This window comes from Thamnophis sirtalis, unplaced genomic scaffold (assembly GCF_051295495.1).
Source record: "Thamnophis sirtalis isolate CommonGarterSnake01/CBP01778 unplaced genomic scaffold, rThaSir2_p1.2 scaffold_11, whole genome shotgun sequence".
In the NCBI taxonomy this organism is placed as follows: domain Eukaryota; kingdom Metazoa; phylum Chordata; class Lepidosauria; order Squamata; family Natricidae; genus Thamnophis; species Thamnophis sirtalis.
In genome coordinates, this window is record NW_028261391.1 from 8,567,687 (window position 1) to 8,586,951 (window position 19,265).

The window sequence follows — 19,265 nt, forward strand, 5'->3', positions numbered from 1 at the left end:
CCAAAAAGCAAACACCCCTTTCGTGTTTATGGAATTGGCTTTTTAAGTATCAGCTCAAAAGAACTCCAATCTGGTGACTTGTAAGGATCGCATAGCCCAGATGAAATTGCTAGCCTGTGCTCTATTTATTGTGGCATGGACCACCTCTTGCCGTGCCCTGATAGTCCCTGAAGACTGCAATGATGCAAGAACAGAGAAGGATGCCGGGGTGGCCCTGGATTTAATCAATAAACATCGCAAAGAAGGCTACGTTTTTGCCCTGTTCCGTGTTGCTGATGCTCAGGTCCAACAGCTGGTAAGTACCACAGATCTGGGCGGCTCGTCATTGATTATTCCAGAATGGAGTCCATGTTTGTCATAATTCTCTGATTTAATGCAAGCAGGTGGATCATTATCAGGTGCATCGGGTGACCATTTTGTACTTTTTTGTGTTACTTAGGAGTTGTTTTGGTTTTTTCAAATGGCACTTTAAAAAAATGTTCTTAAAAAAACATTGCTAATTAACTGGTGGAGCTCGTAAACTTACTTGGGCTTAATTTTGTAATGGGCTTAATTTTAAAATACAGGTGTAAACATGAATGCGGAGAAACCTAGAATCTCTTCTTTTCCACCAATTTATTGTTGGGGGGGGGGGACAACACAGGTAGTCTTTGACTTATGACTAGTTATAAAGCCCTACATGGCATCGGACCTGGGTACCTGAGAGACCGCCTCCTGCCGATTACCTCCCTCAGACCGATAAGATCTCACAGGTTAGGTCTCCTCCGGATTCCATCTGCCAGCCAATGTCGGCTGGCGACTCCCCGGGGGAGAGCCTTCTCTGTTGCAGCTCCGGCCCTTTGGAACGATCTCCCCGTGGAGATCCGGACCCTTACTACCCTCCCGGGCTTCTGCAAAGCCACCAAGTCCTGGCTGCTCCAGCAGGCCGGGGGGGCTTGTGAAACATCCAGCCCCATGGAAATTGTGAATGTTGCATCTTTTTTAAAGTGTTGTCTTTATCTATTTATCCCCTTTCCCTTGTCTATTGTGAGCCGCCCGGAGTCCTCCGGGAGTGGGCAGCATACAAGACAAATAAAATGAATGAAATGAAATGAATAGTTGCTTAGTGTCTGATCAACAGACACAACCAACTACCCCCCCCCAAAAGCTACTTATAACCAAGTTTGAAAGTTAAGGCCATTGCAGTGCTTCTGCAGTGGTTTATCTTTACAACCAACCACAGGTACACTGTAGCAGTACTCGCTCCATCTCCCCCATCTATTCTTCTGAGTGCCTGCATGCCTTCCCCCAGAGGTGGGTTCCTACTGGTTCAGACCCGTTCAGCCGAGTTGGTAGTCATTCAGCCTGCCACGCCCCCGAACTGGTGCACTCCGTAGTGCCGTAAGCCCCGTCATCATGTTTTTTGCTTCTGCGCATGCACAGAAGCATTTTTTAAGAACTGGGCATGCACGCGCAGCGCAGTGACGTGTGGTGAGGTTTATGGCTGGTGAGGCAGTCCTCTCCCCCGACACCCCACTGACTAAAGCACTTTCTTTCGGCCGCCTGAGCTTTGTTATTTATTTCGTGTGTGTGTGTGTTGTATTTGTGCTGATAAATAAATAAAGGGAGACTAGTATAGATCTATTTCAAGCTATTTAGCTCTCATCAGCTAGCCATACCCTTACTGGGATTAGAACCTGTGCTGTATTACATTTTAGGCAGATGTGTTAACCACTAAGCTACAAGGTTCTCCTCCTTTATCAGCTGATCCAGGGAAATAGGTATGTATTTAGTGTCACAACTCCTGGTATGCCCAAATATGGGAGAAGGCCTATTGCTTCCTTTCTCTGTCTATCAGCTCGTCACAAGAGACCATCCAGACAGAAAGCCTATATATATATAGTTTTTTATTTTTTCATTTTCATAACATATAGCCACATGTATACTATTACATAACCAACATCGTATTATATTATTAACTGTTTACGTCAATTCGTCTTACCATCCACTCCCAAAAACAATTATTGGCTCTTCTGCTCTCCATACACCATATTAGTACCTTATCCATCACTTTCTTCTCCCTCTCTCCTCCTCCTCCCTACCTCCTTTCTTCCCTCTGTCATCCTTCTCTTCTCTACTTCCCCTTCCTCTCTCCTTCTCCTCTCTTTATTTCATCATTTGAAGTGGGATTGCAATGATTCTGGATGGATGTCATATTATTTTATCCTTTTAAGGAGGTTCTTGGGGAAATCAAGCATTTCAAGCCACTACCTTATGTGCATGTTTGAAATAAGCAGAAACCAGCATATATGTTGCTCCTGGAGATCAGCAATACTGATTTTCACTGCTGTTGTTCAAAATACAGAATATCATGTGTAGACACTAGATTTTTGAAAATGAGAAATCATCTTTTTTATGTTTTTAGCAAAACTACCTCTTTGTTTATTAAACTTCTTCCAACAGAACATGCCTGATTTTCTTCCATCTTGTTCTTTTTCAGAAAAACGTATCCATAACATACCTAACTTTGGATGTCTTGGAAACGCAGTGTCCTGTAATATCCAGAACACATTGGTCATCCTGTGATCATAGGCCATTCTTAAGTATAACGGCAAGTAATAACCATCTCTATTCTTTCGAAACATTAATGATTTGAAGTACACTTCTGTGGAAAGTCCTGCTTTTGTAACCACAAACCAACAGAAATGTGACGTTAACATATTATTCGTACTGCCATAATCCCATCCACAAATACAAGTTTTAGAAAAGGGATTTTCTTGGGTGAGGTCCCAAAGGGCTCCACATTTATACTCCCCGGCGGTTATCATCTGCGTGTTTTAAAAGTAATTTTTGTTGTTGTTCAGCCGCTAAGTCAAGTACGACTCTTCACGACCCTATAGACCGCAGCCAGGGCTGGGATTCAGTCGGTTCAGAATGGTTCAGCGAACCGGAAGATAATTTTGCCTCTGGTTCGCTGAACTGATAGTTGGAAGGTCTGGCTGGCTCCTCCCACCCCGCCCCGCCCCTCCAAGGAGACTCCACACAGCCTGTTTATCAAGTGCAGGACCCACGCGGAGGCTCTGGAAGGGCAAAAAATGGGCCTCCCAGAAGTTCTGGATGTCCAGAAATGGACCCATTTTTCACCCTCCCGGAAGCTTGAGGGAAGCCTCTGGAGCCTGGAGAGGGTGAAAAATGGGCCTCCCCTGCTGTAGTGTGGGAGGTTGAGTAGCCACACCCATCATGGCCACACCCATCCAGCAACCAGTTGCTGACATTTTTCACTCCCAGCTCTGACCACAGCGCACCTCCCTGTCCAGTGTCTTGATTACACTATCTAACCATTTTAAAGTGGAAGCTAATTAATTAGCGTTGTGTTGCCTTGGCTCGTGAGATACACACTACCTATTTTCTTCCTGTTTCTTCCAGACAAGGACATTGCAGAGTCATGGCCAAGGAATTGCTGGGAGTCAACTTCTGCTCAAGTTCTTTTTCCTTTCTCTAAAATACACCTTGGAACTGATGCCTTTTCTTGTGTTTTTCCAGGATGTGGGACAATGCAAGGCTGTTCTGCATATAAATGAACTTTCCAAAAGAAAGCTGCTGTATGCATACAACTGCACTGTCAGTTCAGGTATTCACCTTCTCCTAAGTTACAAGTCAGAATCAAATAAAGAAGCATTTCAGTGACCTAGATGGCTATTTATTCCACCTTTGGACAATGTACAATCTTCTCTCCTAGAAAAGTTTGGGGTAAAAGTCTGGTGCTTCCGATTTTTCAGAGGATGATGACAAGATAGAGAAAGAAAGAAAGAAAGAAAGAAAGAAAGAAAGAAAGAAAGAAAGAAAGAAAGAAAGAAAGAAAGAAAGAAAGAAGGAAGGAAGGGGGAGGGAAGGAGGGAAGGAAAAAAGGAGAGAAAGAGAGAGAGAGAGAAGAAGAAGAAAGAAGGAATGAAAAAATGAAGGAAGGAAAGGAAGGAAGGAAGGAAGAAAGGAAGAAGAAGGAATGGAAGGAAGGAAGGAAAGAGAGAGGGAAGAAAGAAGGAAGGAGAGAAAGAGAGAAAGAAAAGAAGAAAGAAGGAAGGAAGGAAGGAAGGAAGGAAGGAAGGAAGGAAGGAAGGAAGGAAGGAAGGAAGGAAGGGGCTAGGCAGGCAGACAGGAATTAGCATCTAAATATATACATGCATTAAACAAGGCAAGGCATCCAACTGCAGTTTGGGGAAAGGCCTAGATAACAGTGAGTCAGGATTTGAGGTTATAGAAAGAGGTAACAAGAGGTTTTAAAAAATCAAGATGATGGCTGAAGCTTCTTGATCAAAACCACATCTTTCTTTTTATAGTCATATCCATTGGACCCTTTTCCATGGATACCCCTGGACACAGATAAACATGGAGGAGAACTTTTATGTCCTTCTCTCAAAACTTCACCAGTTCATCTGCACAACCTCAGAAACTGCAGTCATATTAACTGATAGATAGTCCAGGTTACTTGAGGGACCGTTTCACCCACTGGGACTGGCCCGTCCCACCCGTGCCGGCAGAGAAGACATGCTGTGGGTCCAGTCAGCCCGAGTATTCCAACTGGCGGGGTCCAGGAGGAAGGCCTTCTCTGCTGTGGCACCTGCCTACTGGAACATCTCCCCCAGTGGTGGGTTTCCGATCCCGTTCCAACCAGTATGGTTGGAACGGGCCCTGCGGCGTCTATATGGACGCGCGCAGCGCGCATGCATCAGGCTGTCCAGCGATGCCTCCGTGACCCTCCACGACGCTCCTGCTACTCAGCAGAGCATCACGCAGTCACTGTATGTGCCGTGCGCAGGTGTGGAAGCACCAAAGACTTTAAAGATAGGTAAGGAGCACGGGCGAGCGGGTGGGCCCTCCAGAGCACAGTACCGGTATGGTACTCAGTGCTTCAGGCAGGCTCCCGTATTGGGGCATACCATCTGCAACCCACCACTGATCTACACACACACACACACACACACACACACACACACACACACACACACCCATGAGCTGGGCCAAACTCTCCTATCTTTTCCTAAGGGCCTAAAGACATGGCTCTTCCAGTCACCTTGGGGGTCCCAGTGGAGAAACTGCACAATGGAGGTGGTTGATTGAGTAATAATAGATCCCAACTCCCTCCCGTTCCACTCGCGCCCTCCCCATGTATCTTTGGTTTTAATGTTTTGTGTTTTAGTGTCTTTATGTTTTAGATTTTATACAACTACTAGCTGATGACCCAGTGTTGCCCGGGTATTTATTTATAGGGGGAAATGTCCAGACCAAACCTAATTTCTAATGTTGGATTTTACCCCTTACCAGAGGGAACCCTCTTCTGGAGTACTGTGAAGCCGTTACCATGGCAACTCCACTGCACTGTGCAGTAGAAGCCACCTTATAGCAATACAGTAGAAGCCATTTAAAGGCACAACAGGCTGCATCTTAACAGAACACACATCCCAAGGGGTGTTAGGGGTGTCTTATCACCACAGTATTTTTCTCCAGAAAGTAAGTCATCTGTGTACCAAGTTTGGTTGAAAGTGCTCAAGGCGTTCCAGAGTTATGCTGGAGTGCACACACACACAAACACACACAGCCATTTTTATATAAATAGATGTCCAGAGTTCCCCTATGGTAAGGTGGGCATCCAATAAATTTTATAAGTACGTCAATAAAGTAAATAAATAGAAATTCTATTAGAAAACTTAATGGCACATCTTATCATGGAAGAGGAAAATGTTTTGGCTGCCGAACAGATCATTGATGCTGCAGTATTGATAACGGTGCTTTTTTCTTTTTTTTTACAGTTCCACCAAAAACATATGAATGCAAGCGTTGCCCTGTAAGAATAACAATTCTAGAAGACACTGAGAAGCACACCGAAGAAGCCAACAAGATTTTAGAGAAATACAGACTGGGGAGCAATGAGTCAAATTATTTCAAGGTGGAAAAAGTCCAAAAAGTTTTCAGAGCAGTAGGTATCCATGTTCTCCCTATGGATCTGTAGGCTTTTGTAAAAATTATTTCCCAAAGTATCAGGAAGGAAAAGACAGCAGTGAAAAATTATTTAAATCCACTTTCCTTAAGCACCTTCCATCCTTCCTTCCTTCCTTCCTTCCTTCCTTCCTTCCCTCCTTTCTTCTTAAAAATGTTATTCTTAAAGCTGCTATTTTTATGAATGCAACGCTTATCAAGTTTAACCCATCTCTTAACTGTATTAAAGCCCTTTCATAGTGTCGTTATTGTACTAGCAGTGTCATGAAGGGGCATCTTTAGTACTCTTTCCTCATCCATTATCTTATGCCTAGGATTATCCTGATTTAATTCTGAACAGACCCTGATGGAATAGCCTGGTTTTTCTAAAGCTTTCCTAGATGAAAATTGTAATTGAAAACTTACATCTGCCCTGCAATCATCCTTCGATGTGAGCGCCAAAGTGAACTGTAATATTGGGAAAGTTGGATATAATTTGATCACTGTTTTGCTTATTTTATGCAGATGGCCGATCGTACATTATTCATTGTTGAATTCACCATAAAAGAGACAGGATGTCCTAAAAACACCGACCCAACAACTGTTTCCCAATGTGAATTCCTGCCTGATGGAAAAGCTGTGAGTGGAGAGATAATATATGCAAAAACAGTTTGGCTAACAAACTGCAGGAAGTAAATAGGCAGTTGTGATATAGAGATTTTCAGGATCTATTATAGATAGGATAGGATAGAATAGAATAGAATAGAATAGAATAGAATAGAATAGAATAGAATAGAATAGAATAGAATAGAATAGAATAGAATAGAATAGAATAGAATAGAATAGAATAACAGAGTTGGAAGGGACCTTGGAGGTCTTCTAGTACAACCCCCGGTTTAGGCAGGAAACCCTACACCATTTCAGACAAATGGTTATCCAACATCTTCTTAAAAACTTCCAGTGTTGGAGAATTCACAACTTCTGGAGGCAACTTGTTCCTCTGTTTAATTGTTCTAATTGTCAGGAAATTTCTCCTTAGTTCTAAATTGCTTCTCTCAAATCCTCAAATGTATCTCAGTAACAATAGTAGAGGGACACGGTGGCTCAGTGGCTAAGATGCTGAGCTTGTTGATCAGAAAGGTCAGCAGTTCGGCAGTTTGAATCCCTAGCGCCACGTAACGGAGTGAACTCCCATTACTTGTCCCAGCTTCTGCCAACCTAGCAGTTCAAAAGCATGTAAAAATTCAAGTCGAAAAACAGGAATCACCTTTGGTGGGAAGGTAACAGCATTCCATGTGCCTTTGGCATTTAGTCATATTGGCCACATGACCATGGAGAGGGTGGGTGGGTGGGTGGGTGGGTGGATGGATGGATGGATGGATGGATAGATGATAGATAGATAGATAGATAGATAGATAGATAGATAGATAGATAGATAGATAGAGTCGTCAACTTACAACCATTCAAAGTTTCAACAGCACTGAAAAATATGACTTACGATGAGTCCTCGCACTTACAACCAACACAGCATCCCCACATTTGGTTGCTTGGCAACTGACATGCATGTTACATGTGTTAGACCATGTTATACCATGTTTCCCCAAAAATAAGTCAGGGTCTTATTTTCTTTTGACCCCCAAAATAAGAACTTGGCCTTATTTTTGGGGAGGTCTTATTATTTTTGAGGTGCAGGAGGCGGAGAGCATGGTCACCTCACGGCTGCTGATGCGTTGTGCATCACTAGGCCTGCTGCTCTTTTTGCGGTGGCCATTAGCATGACAAAAGGGGCGGTTCCACCACAAATGCGCGCACAACAAAAGCGCGCCTGACTAAACCGCGGTGACTAAAGCGTGGTGACAAAACCGCGCGACGAATGAGCGACTAATTAGCACTAAAGCGCGCCGACAAAAGCGCGCCGACAGAAGCGCGCTGTAACGGAACCCTAAACCTAACCCTAAACCTAACCCTAACCCTAACCCTAAACCTAACCCTAAACCTAACCCAAACCCTAAACCTAACCCTAAACCTAACCCTAAACCTAACCCTAAACCTAACCCTAAACCTAACCCTAAACCTAACCCTAAACCTAACCCTAAACCTAACCCTAACCCTAAACCTAACCCTAAACCTAACCCTAAACCTAACGGTAAACCTTACCTTAAATTAAATCGCGCTTCTGTCGGCGCGCTGTTGTCGGCGCGCTGTTGTCGGCGCGCTGTTGTTGGCGCGCTGTTGTCAGTGCGCTTTTGACATCGCGGTTGTAGCGCTACAGTGTTGTCGGCGCGCTTATGACGTTCGCGCTTTTGTCGGGTTACGAAAAGGGGCTAGGCTTGCGGGAGTGGGGTGCCATTAGGTAAAGGCGTGTGGGGTGCATTTCCTCCCCTCCTCCGGCCTCGCCTCCTCACCTCATGTTGTTTGTGCAGGAAGCAACCAGAGGAAATGGCGAGGATCAGCTGCACATGCACTTAAATATTTTCAGGGAGGGCTTATTTTAGCGCATGCACTTAAATGCCCAATTGGGCTTTTTATCCAAAGAGTCTTATTTTCAGGGAAACAAGGTAGCATCCCTGGGTCACATGATCATCATTTATGACTTTCTTAGCCAGCTTCTGAGAAGGAAAGTCAATGGGAAAAGCCAGATTTGCTTAAAGTCCACCTGGTGCACTTAACAACTGCAATGCTTTCTATGGCAAAAAATGGTCATAAAATTGGTCACGACTCACTTAACAACCATCTCGCTTAACAACAGAAATGCTGGACTCAGTTGTGGTCAAAAGTCGAGGAGGACGACTGAGAGAGACAGAGAGATAGGGAGAGAGAGAGAGAGAGACGTGTGTCAAATTTACACAATTTATCTCAACTGTTATCATTTCCTTTTTCTCTGTAGAATCTGGGATTTTGCATAGGAAAAATACTTAAAGAGACAGGTGCTCCAGATGTGGTCGAAGTAGACTCCTGTGCGATCTATGATACTCAGGTAAGAGTGCAAATGATTTAACTAGATGATTATTATTGTTGTTGTTGTTGTTATTTCTTAATTCTGCAGAAATATGAATCTGTCTGTTCTGACCCAGCCTTCACAAGTAATGATAAGCTGTTTACTCACAAGTAAAGCAACCCCCTTTTTATAACAGGGCAGTAACAGTCTTTTATTCATGGGGCTAAACAAAATATCAAATAATGAGTCCCAACAAAACTGGGTTTAGCCAAGGAATCCGAATTGTTTACTGTGTACTAAAAATGAACGGTTGTCCGCGACAACTGGCCCCTCCCAAACTCCTCCTATTTGTTCCCCCAAGAGGGAGGGGCTGACTAGAGCCTGCGTCTGCCTTGCCCTGAGAGCCAGCTTATTGCCTTCCGTTGCTCTCCTCTCCTTTCCTCCCTAGGCATACCCGCATCTGGGATGGGCCCTATCTGTTCTTCCCCCTCACTCAGCTCAGGCCCCAAAGAGAGTTGCCTCCTCTCAGGGGTGGGTTCCGGCAGGCACTACTGCCAGTTCACTTATGTGCACTATGCCTTCGCACACATTTGATGTGCACTGCAAGCACATCAAATTGTTTTTTAATTAAAATGTTCTGCGAATGCGCAGAACTGAAAAACAAGATGGCAGCACCTATGGCGCCACCCGGAGAACTGGTTCGGGGGCGTGGCAGGCCTGGGTTTCTGCCAGTTCCAGTGACCCAGGTGGCCAAACCACTACCGGTTTTGCCAAACTGGTCCAAATCGGCAGGAACCCACCACTGTTGCCTTTCCACCTGGGGGGGGGGGGCTCTGCGTCTGTCTCCAATGCTGTTTCCTTATATAAAAACCTTCCGAAGTCTCCGAAGCGAGCTTAGGCCCTCCCTCAACCTTCTCCTGGTCAGACTCTGCTGCTAGCTCTGCTGGCAGCTGATGGGCCACAACACTGTCAACATCCAGCTTGAGTATCCAAATAAAAGTTCAGGACCATTTTGTTTCTGAATAACTTACCGCTTATTGAATACATCCCATGATAATGTCGAGGCAAAACTAATTCTGAGATTCTCAGGCACCAGTTCACAGTATTAAACAATGATTTTCCCAGACAAATCCGCCAGGTTTCCACATAGACCCTGTAAACAAGTTGTCTTTGTTATGGGGAACCATCTGCCTCAACTTCACACCTGTTAAGATGTCCTTGAAAAGTTTCCAGGTTCTCACAAGCTTCAGTGGAGCTGTAGCGGTTTCGTTTCTCTAGCTAACCCATCCGTGATCAACATTCCCCCCCCCCCGCCTTACACTAATGGCAAGTTGAAACAAAGAGGCATGTAGCTCAGGGGTCAGTTCCAGCTTCTTTTACTGCTGGTTTGCACACTGATGTGCGCTACCCGCACATGCACAGAAGTAAAAGAATTGCTTCTGTGCATGCCAGTGGTGTGTTTCAAAAATTGTTCGAACCCACTCTGTGGGTGTGGCCTCCTAATAATGGCGGGGGGAAAATCAGTGAAAATAAATAAAGTTAGAAGTCTAATAATAACTTGATGAGGGCTGAAACCAGTCTAAACATTGGGTCCACTGCAGTGGTGGGTTTCAAAAATTGTTCGTACCTACTCTGTGGGTGTGGCCTCCTTTCTGGGAGTGGCTTGCCGCCCATGTGACCGGATGGGAGTGGCTTGCCGCCCATGTGACCGGATATGAAGATGCCGACGACACTTGTCAGAACCACCTTAAATTACCTCACACACAGCACTGGCATGCATAAGAATAGGATGTAAACTTGTTTTTTGAAAGGCATCTTTGGTTTGTGTTAAAACAACTTCAACACGCGCAATGTTCTGATTGCACCACAAACGCAGTAGTCATCCTTACCTTTCACAGAGGCACTGAGTTTTATAAATAGGAGCATGATAGTATAGAATAATCATATCCAAGGACCAGTGGTGGGTTTCAAAAATTGTTGGAACGTCTTCTGTAGGTGTGGCCTGCTTTCCGGGTCCACTGGTGGAACCTCTTCTAACCGGTTCGGTAGATTTGACGAACCGGTTCTACCGAATAGGTGCGGACTGGTAGGAACCCACCTCTGACAGAAGTAAAAGAATTGCTTCTGTGCATGCGCAGAAACAAAAAACAAGATGGTGGTGCTTACGGTGGCACTGATAGAACCAGTTCATGGGCGTGTCCAGCCGAGTTACTGCCTACTCAGTTGAACTGGTTTGAACCACTAGGAACCCACCTCTGATGTAGCTTCTGTCAAGTTTGTCTCTTGAGAGAATCACAAAATGTAGAACAATTCCTGTCTCCTCTTCAAAGATCTTTGCAAAAAGGGGAGGAGCTTACAATTTACCTCACTTCACAGCTATCCCACCTAGCAATGGAAATTTTGGGCTCAACTGTGGTTGTAATTTGAGGACCATCTACATCTGTATTTGAGGAGTGGTGCAATACCTCATAATCAGTGGCCCAGATAGAATCATTCAGTTCAACCCCATATGGCAAATGTAAAAGTAACCAGACCAATGTTTCTGAGGTACTTTCATACATTGTATATTGTATATTTATGTGTATTGTTAAGTATTACGTTGCGAACTCCATTTAGGCATCAGGAAAGGCATCCGGCCAATAAACGTTCAGATCCAGTCAGTTGCCCCAACTCTACTCCGAATTAAGAGATTACAGGGTAGTAAAAGGGAAGGTTTTTTTAATTCATATATTATTTTGATTTATATATTTTGCATTTTTCTTGCAATACGTGTTATATACCTTCACAAATACACAGCAAATGAGAGTCCTAAACTAACTTGGTCTCTTCTTTCTAATTCTCATCTGTGTTCCATACATTCATAAACGGTGACTTGTCCTTTGGACTTCCTTTGCAAAGAATCTCAGCATCTTCCATCACCACCAACATCACCGTCACCACTTCCACCATGATTCAGGAGAAGGCCACCATCGTTGCAATGTAACTGGGCATGAATGCAGACATCTGCTACATAAACATCCTCATTCCCGTCATCACCATCATTGTCGTCATCCTCATCATCATCGTCACCACAATCATTCTCACCACAATCATGGACACTGCCACGGGTATAGAGACTCAACACTTCCTGCAGGCCCTGCAGGTCCCAGGGGCAACCATCAGTCTGAACAGACCCAAGAGGAACATCCTGGCATTCCCCCTCCTCCAGGACCTCAGTACCCTCCTCCTCCTCCTGGGGGTCCCCATCATTTTCCTCCTAGTAAATATCCACCACCACCTCTTGGGCCTCCCCCTCCCCCACCTTTTCCTCGTAGGCCAGATGACCACCACCAGCGGCCATATGAGAGGTTTCCTAAAGTTGCCCTTCCCTGCCCCCAACGTCATCACAGGTGTAATGACACTGTGTGTAAAAGAGAAGAAAGCGGATCCTCAGAAGAGCAAGATTCGTTCAGCAGCTACCATTCTTTCCACCGTAGCAGCGGGGACTTTGTCCACCGCGTTCCAATTCCAAGTGAACACGATGTCCTCCAAGCTCCTGGTGCCAACTTTCTTGACCATGGAAGACATCATGGAAAACACATGCTACAACCTTTCCCAGAGGTTTCCTCGGGATCAAAGTCGTGCCCAGGGAAGCCCAAATATGACCTCTTGCCAGGCATTTTGTCTTTATTTCCTACACCATCGGCACATTAGAAAGCTTTGCATGGAAATAATAATAACATCGGCATTTATATGTGTTTGTTTTAGTTTAAGTGTCTCCTAAATTGTAACCACGAGAGATAGAATAGAATGAATAGAATAGAATAGAATAGAATAGAATAGAATAGAATAGAATAGAATAGAATAGAATAGAATAGAATAGAATAGTACAGAACAGAACAGAACAGAACAGAACAGAACAGAACAGAACAGAACAGAACAGAACAGACTAATCTCTTCTTAAAGACTTCCAGTGTTGGAGCATTCACAACTTCTGGAGGCAAGTTGTTCCACTGATTAATTGTTCTCACTCTCAGGAAATTTCTCCTTAGTTCTAAGTTGCTTCTCTCCTTGATTAGTTTCCACCCATTGCTTTTTGTCCTGCCCTCAGGTCCTTTGGAGAATAGCTTGACTCCCTCTTCTTTGGATCAGCCCCTGAGATATTGGAACACCGTTATCATGTCACCCATAACCTTCAGGGTTACCACCTTTTTTTGATTAAACCAGACATACCCAATTCCAGCAACCATTCTTTATATGTTTTAGCCTCCAGTCCAGGGGTGGGTTGCTGCCAGTGTTATTGCCATTTCATTGCACGCATGTGCAGTTGCCAAAAAAAATGTTCTGTGCATGTGCAGAACATTAAAAATGAGTTTTAAAAAAACATGCCAGCAACAGCATGGGAGACCGGGAAACCAGTTTGGGGGCATGGCCGGCCAGTCATCCCTACCGGTTCGGCAATCCAGTCGCAATTTCCACTATCAGTTTGCCCGAACCGGTGCGAACCAGTAGCAACCCATCTCTGCTCCAGTCCCCTAATCATCTTTGTTGCTCTAAATATCTTACATAGAGATACTAGTTTATGGATAATCTCAGAGTGATGCATGGTCTAGAAATCATTTGAAAAATATATTTCAGATGCTGCGCAATTACATGTTCAATAAACACCTCTGCCATTCTTTAAAACAGCCTGGGGTTGGGGTTTTTTTTCAGTCTTTCCATAAAAATCTGGAAGGAAGATCCTAATGTTTTATGCTAAAGTATAGATTGCATACCTCTCAGACAGGGAAAGAGGATTTTGTAGAATCTTCTTATGGAATGTTTGATTCTAAATTTCTTCTCTATTTTATTTAGTCCGGTGGTATTCCATTAAAAGATTTGGACAGAAAAAGTCCAAATGACTAGTATTTGGCAGCAAAGAAAAAAGGAATTCCCTGAATCTCTTTGCTGCTACCTAATGGTTATCTAGAATTTTGTAAACCAGATTTTGTAGACCAAGTTTCTTTTATGGAATAGAATTCGAGTTGAGTTGAGTCGAGTCGAGTCGAGTCAAATGGAATGGAATGGAAATGGAATGGAATGGAATAGAATAGAATAGAATAGAATAGAATAGAATAGAATAGAATAGAATAGAATAGAATAGAATAGAATAGAATTCTTTATTTGCCAAGTGTGATTGGACAGACAAGGAATTTATCTTTGGTGCATGTGCTGTCAGTGTACATAACAAAGAATAAAATACATTCATCAAGAATTAAAAGATACAACACTTAGTGATAGCCAAGGTCACTAATAAGCTAGATTGAGTTGAAGTGAGAGGTTGCAAATTGCTGAAGTTGAAAAATATTCTACTTTTCCTCAGGCCAAGCTTTTATCAACTGTAAACAATCCAGAGGTTTCAAACTGTGGGTAAATCACAAAGTCCAATATTTTATCTGTAAAAAAAGTGTCAACAGAGACCGTATTTCCACAACACATTTGGCAAAGAGGCTTTGAAATAATAGCACAAGTCCTGAGAGAAGCTATGGATGTGAAATATGAGCAGGCTGAGCTGGAAGGCGGGGTCAAACATGTCATCAGTTTGGAATTATTGCACAGTCACAAAAGACCTGTATGTCCATCCCCCCATGAATTCAGTGGGCCCTTATCTAGCGCCAATTTAGCTTTGACCATTAGTTGACTAGATTTTTGTTTGGAGGAAGTGATAATAAATGTTTCTGTGCTTTGAACTCAGTGAGTGTTTCTGTTTTTGCGCCTAACAATTAGTGAGTGAAAACAATTTGTACCTGTATGTCATTCAGAAAGAGGTGACAACTGTTCCTGTGATGCTTAAATGCAATCTGTCTTGATCTTGTCTTTCTGTTATTGATTTGAAATTATTAAAAAACGCAAGGGGGTGATTTTAGCACAAACCAAGACAGGTCCATGCAATCTACAACCTCATGGGACATTGCTCATAAAATTATAAAACAAGGATTTATCTGACAATTGCACATAGGGCTGAATACAAAATGGAACATAGAATAGGCCTCAACTGCAGATTCCAAATGATTGTGCTTATCCTTGTAAAAATAAACAATCTAAAATTTCAACCAAAATGTTGGCTCAGAAACTCTGGCATTTGAAGCACGCAACTCTTAAAGCTGTCAAGTTACAAGACCTTTGCACCCCTAACCCTTTAAAAAAAAACCAGGGGTGTTCAAACTTGACAGCTTTAAGACTTGTGGACTTCAATTCTCAGAATTCCTCCTCTCGCTCTTCATCTTGATGATGTGTGGACAGGCGGCGGGAGGGAGCTGGAACCGGTTCTAAATGGCACTGTAGATTTGTGGAACCTCTTCTATAGAAGAGGTTAGAATTGGCAGGAACCCACCCCTGGTGCTTATCAGCTTTATCCCGAAGGGCTTTGGCAGCCTGCTATGGAACTCTTTACTGCTATTTGGAACTCATTACGGGCTGTGAATGAATATAATTCACAGCCTTTGAAATAAAAAGAGGGTTTCTGGACTTAATTGTGCGCATTTTACTGTATCAGGAAGCCTAGGTCAGAACACTTATTTCCGTTTCAGAGCTGAAGAGCCAGCACTGTCCAAAGACATCCCATGGTCATGTGGCCAGCATGACTAAATGCCAAAGGCGCACAGATTGCTGTTACCTTCCCACCAAAGGTAGTCTCTATTTTTCTACTTGCATTTTTACATGCTTTCGAACTGCTAGGTTGGCAGAAGCTGGGACAAGTAACGGGAGCTCACTCTGTTACACGACGCTAGGGATTCGAACCGCCAAACTGTCAGCTTTTCTGATCGACAAGCTCAGCGTCTTAGCCACTGAGCCACTGCATCCCTGACCTAGGCATATCTATTCCAAATATAGTAGCACATTGAGAACCATTTTCAATCCTTGGATCTACTGGACAAGTTTATTCTGTTGGTGGCATTTTAAAATGTTTATCCTACAAAAGTGTTAAGCCAAGGAGATTCTGTGTGGCTCTGAAAACAGCTTTCCCCAGGCTGGCAAAGGTAAATATTGGGCAGGTTTCCAAGCAGATTCCTAGTTCTGTTGACTCAGCATTTGCATCACCTTTTCACTCCCTGAATCATGCACACGCTTCTAGAATGTTCTAGAAATTCCCGGAACTGCCCACAGTTGTAAACATGGTGTAACTCTGACACTGTAAATTGCAAACATGAATTTTGAACTGCTGGCAAATAAACTTGATATCGCAATAGTGTGTGTGTGTGTGTGTGTGTGTGTGTGTGTGTGTGTGTGTGTGTGTTTAAGCAAGTACTTGAAGAAACCTGTAAGGATATTTTTCAGTGTATGTTTCCAGTCTATGAAATATTTGTAACTCGTATCAGTTTACCGTAGGCTGTTCAGATTCTGCTGGCAAGGTGCACCTCACCTGGTATTTTAAAACTCTTTCTCCCTTTCCCACACTTTCCCACATTTAAGAAGGAGCCTTTTCACCCTCAGTATGACACTCTTCATTCTGCTAGTCCTCAGCATTAGATTTTGCCAACCAGTTCTCTCCAAGATGAAATGGATTAGAATGACCCAGAGGTTGTTGAGGCTGCAATTAAAGCAATAAATGTGCTTAATGAAGACCAAATGTGTAAAAAGGTTAAATCACGGCAACTGGACCAAAGTTTATTAAACTGAGAAGTTTTGTTACTCATCCAAGCGTATTTTTCGGAATATAAGATATACCTTTTTCCCTCACAAAAGCGGCTGAAAATCTGTGTCTGTGTGTCTTATACACTAAATATAGCAATTTTTTCCTCCTGAAACCCCACCCCTTCACCAAAATGACCATGCATAGCCTTTAGGAGACTTCCAGAGTGCTCTTGGTGTTGGGGAGGGCAGAAATGAGTGAAAAATAGGCCAATATTTGTCCCCCCCCAGCCCCCAGGAGCACTCTATAAGCCTCCTAAGCTTATTGACCAAAAGGGCCCGTTTTGTGAAAAATGGACCATTTTTGCTCATTTTTGCCCCCCACCCCACCCCAAAGACTATTCATGCCCTTTTTTTAAAAAAATGTGCCCATTTTCACAAAGAACAGACCGGTTTGGGGAGGTTTGCAGCAGAGATGGGTTCCTACCAGTTCGCACCTATTTGCTAGAACCGGTTCGTCAAATCTACCGAACCGGTTAGAAGAGGTTCCACCAGTGGACCCAGAAAGCAGGCCACACCTACAGAAGAGGTTCCAAAAATTTTTGAAACCCACCACTGGTCCTTGGATATGATTATTCTACACTATCATGCTCCTATTTATAAAACTCAGTGCCTCTGTGAAAGGTAAGGATGACTACTGCGTTTGTGGTGCAATCAGAACATGGCGTGTGTTGAAGTTGTTTTAACGCAAAGCAAAGATGCCTTTTAAAAAACAAGTTGACATCATATTCTTATGGATGCCAGTGCTGTGTGTGAGGTAATTTAAGGTGGTTCTGACAAGTGTCGTCGGCATCTTCATATCCGGTCACATGGGCGGCAAGCCACTCCCATCCGGTCACATGGGTGGCAAGCCACTCCCACAAAGGAGGCCACACCCACAGAGTAGGTTCGAACAATTTTTGAAACCCACCACCTCTTCAAAACCTTGGTGCGTTTTATACTCCGGTGCGTCCTATACTCCAAAAAATACAGTATAACTTAACAATGGAAAGTGAATGAACACAACTCCTGACAACTCCTGTGATGTCCCACTGAATACATAATAGTTCAACTCTTATATCTCTTTTTTCTTCTTTCACAGGATTATGAAAACTGTACAGCTGAGATTGAAACTGACGGACAATTTCTTCAGTCAGTATTTAGTATTTTAGTATTTTATTAATACTTATAGGCCGCCCTTTTCCCTGAGGGGACTCAGGGCAGCTTACATAAAATAAGGGAGGGGGAAATACGAAACAATAAACATAAAATAATACATAAGAATAAAATAGTACACAACATTCATTCAATATTCGGGAGGGGGCAGGTTGTGATCTTATCCCCAGGCCTGACGAGCTAGCCAGGTCTTAAGGGCTGTGCGGAAGGCCTGGACGGTGGTGAGGGTACGAATCTCCACGGGGAGATCGTTCCAAAGGGTCAGTGCTGCAACTGAAAAGGCTCTCCTCCGTGTCAATTGGAAATAGAATTCAAACCAGAACTATTTATTTTGCGAATCATAATTGATAAACATAACAAGGGGGTAATCTACTTAATAATACATATTATTATGGCAGCAAGAATGGTCTTTGTGCAAAACTGGAAAAACGGGGAAATTCCACAAGAAGAGGAAGTAAGTAGGAAAATCTGATTTGTGCTGAAATGGATAAATTGACATGGGAATTGAAGAACAAAGACGAATCAGAATATTATAAGATCTTGGATAAATTTTATCAATGGTTGGAACAAAAAAGGAAAGACCTAAAATAAGCAATGACTAAGATTTATAGAATGGAGATTGGAATTATGTACGAAATCCTAACAGTGAAAATGTATAAAACAAGAAGAAAGCAACGTGGATGGAAATACGATGTCCTTATATTTGTAAATACTGAATAGACCAATTGTAAATAAGCATGGTGGTTATAATATTTAACTTTATATTCTAGTATGTATGGCAAAGACATTGCCAGGACGGTGACACTGGGTCCAATGTTTTAATGTGTGTTTAATAAAAAACTTTTTAATAAAAAAATTTTTTGGCTGGGTATGGAGTCAGGGATTCATTGAAATGAACTAATTCTTAACTCTACATTTACATACATATGAAGACCAAAGACATACAATAGAAATACATTTACTTTTAATGTCATTGTTCATACTGTTGGAAGAAAAATTCAGTCTAGTTCCAAGGCTGGAGAAAGACACTGGAAATAAAATGGAGGCTGGCTGGTTGGAAAGATGGTCTCTTGTTTATTTGGATATCAGGAACTTCAGGGACAGCAACAAATGTTTCTGGGGTGACTGACCAAATGGCTGAGTGAGTGGATGGGTTTTTATAGGCTTCTGGGGTTTGGGGATTGAGATGCTTCAGGGGGTTGTGCAATATAGTGAGCCTTGTGTCTTTTGCTATTCTAATGGTGGTGGGTAAATCCTATTATGTCCTAAAGGCAGTGATGGGATTTTGCAGGTTCGCACCAATTCAGGCGAACTGGTTGTTAAATTACTACCACCCCCTGCTATCAATCCTGGGCGCTGCCCAGAGAAATAGGAAATGGAGCAGCTGGTGCAAAGGAAGGAGAAGACCACTTTCCCTATTTCTTCTCCCTGCTCCTCCTCCTTCCCTCATGCCAGCTGCTCTATTTCCCGTTTCTCCATTGCAGCGCAGCACCCAGGATCCACTTTGATAGTGGGGGGTGGTGGCGTGTGTGATTTAATAACCGATTTGCCCAATGTCAGACTGGCCATT

The 19,265-nt window shown here is 43.2% G+C and overlaps 1 protein-coding gene across 1 annotated transcript; it reads left to right on the top strand.

Moving 5' to 3' along the window:
• The first annotated feature begins 19 nt into the window (after positions 1-19).
• Positions 20-12,631, top strand: HRG (histidine rich glycoprotein). The gene is made up of 7 exons (XM_087725162.1): positions 20-295; positions 2,480-2,590; positions 3,523-3,610; positions 5,787-5,953; positions 6,478-6,591; positions 8,840-8,929; positions 11,789-12,631. Exons 1-7 carry the CDS (start codon positions 101-103, stop codon positions 12,581-12,583), a joined length of 1,560 nt encoding a protein of 519 aa, XP_087581288.1. The 5' UTR covers positions 20-100; the 3' UTR covers positions 12,584-12,631.
• The last annotated feature ends 6,634 nt before the right edge of the window (positions 12,632-19,265 follow it).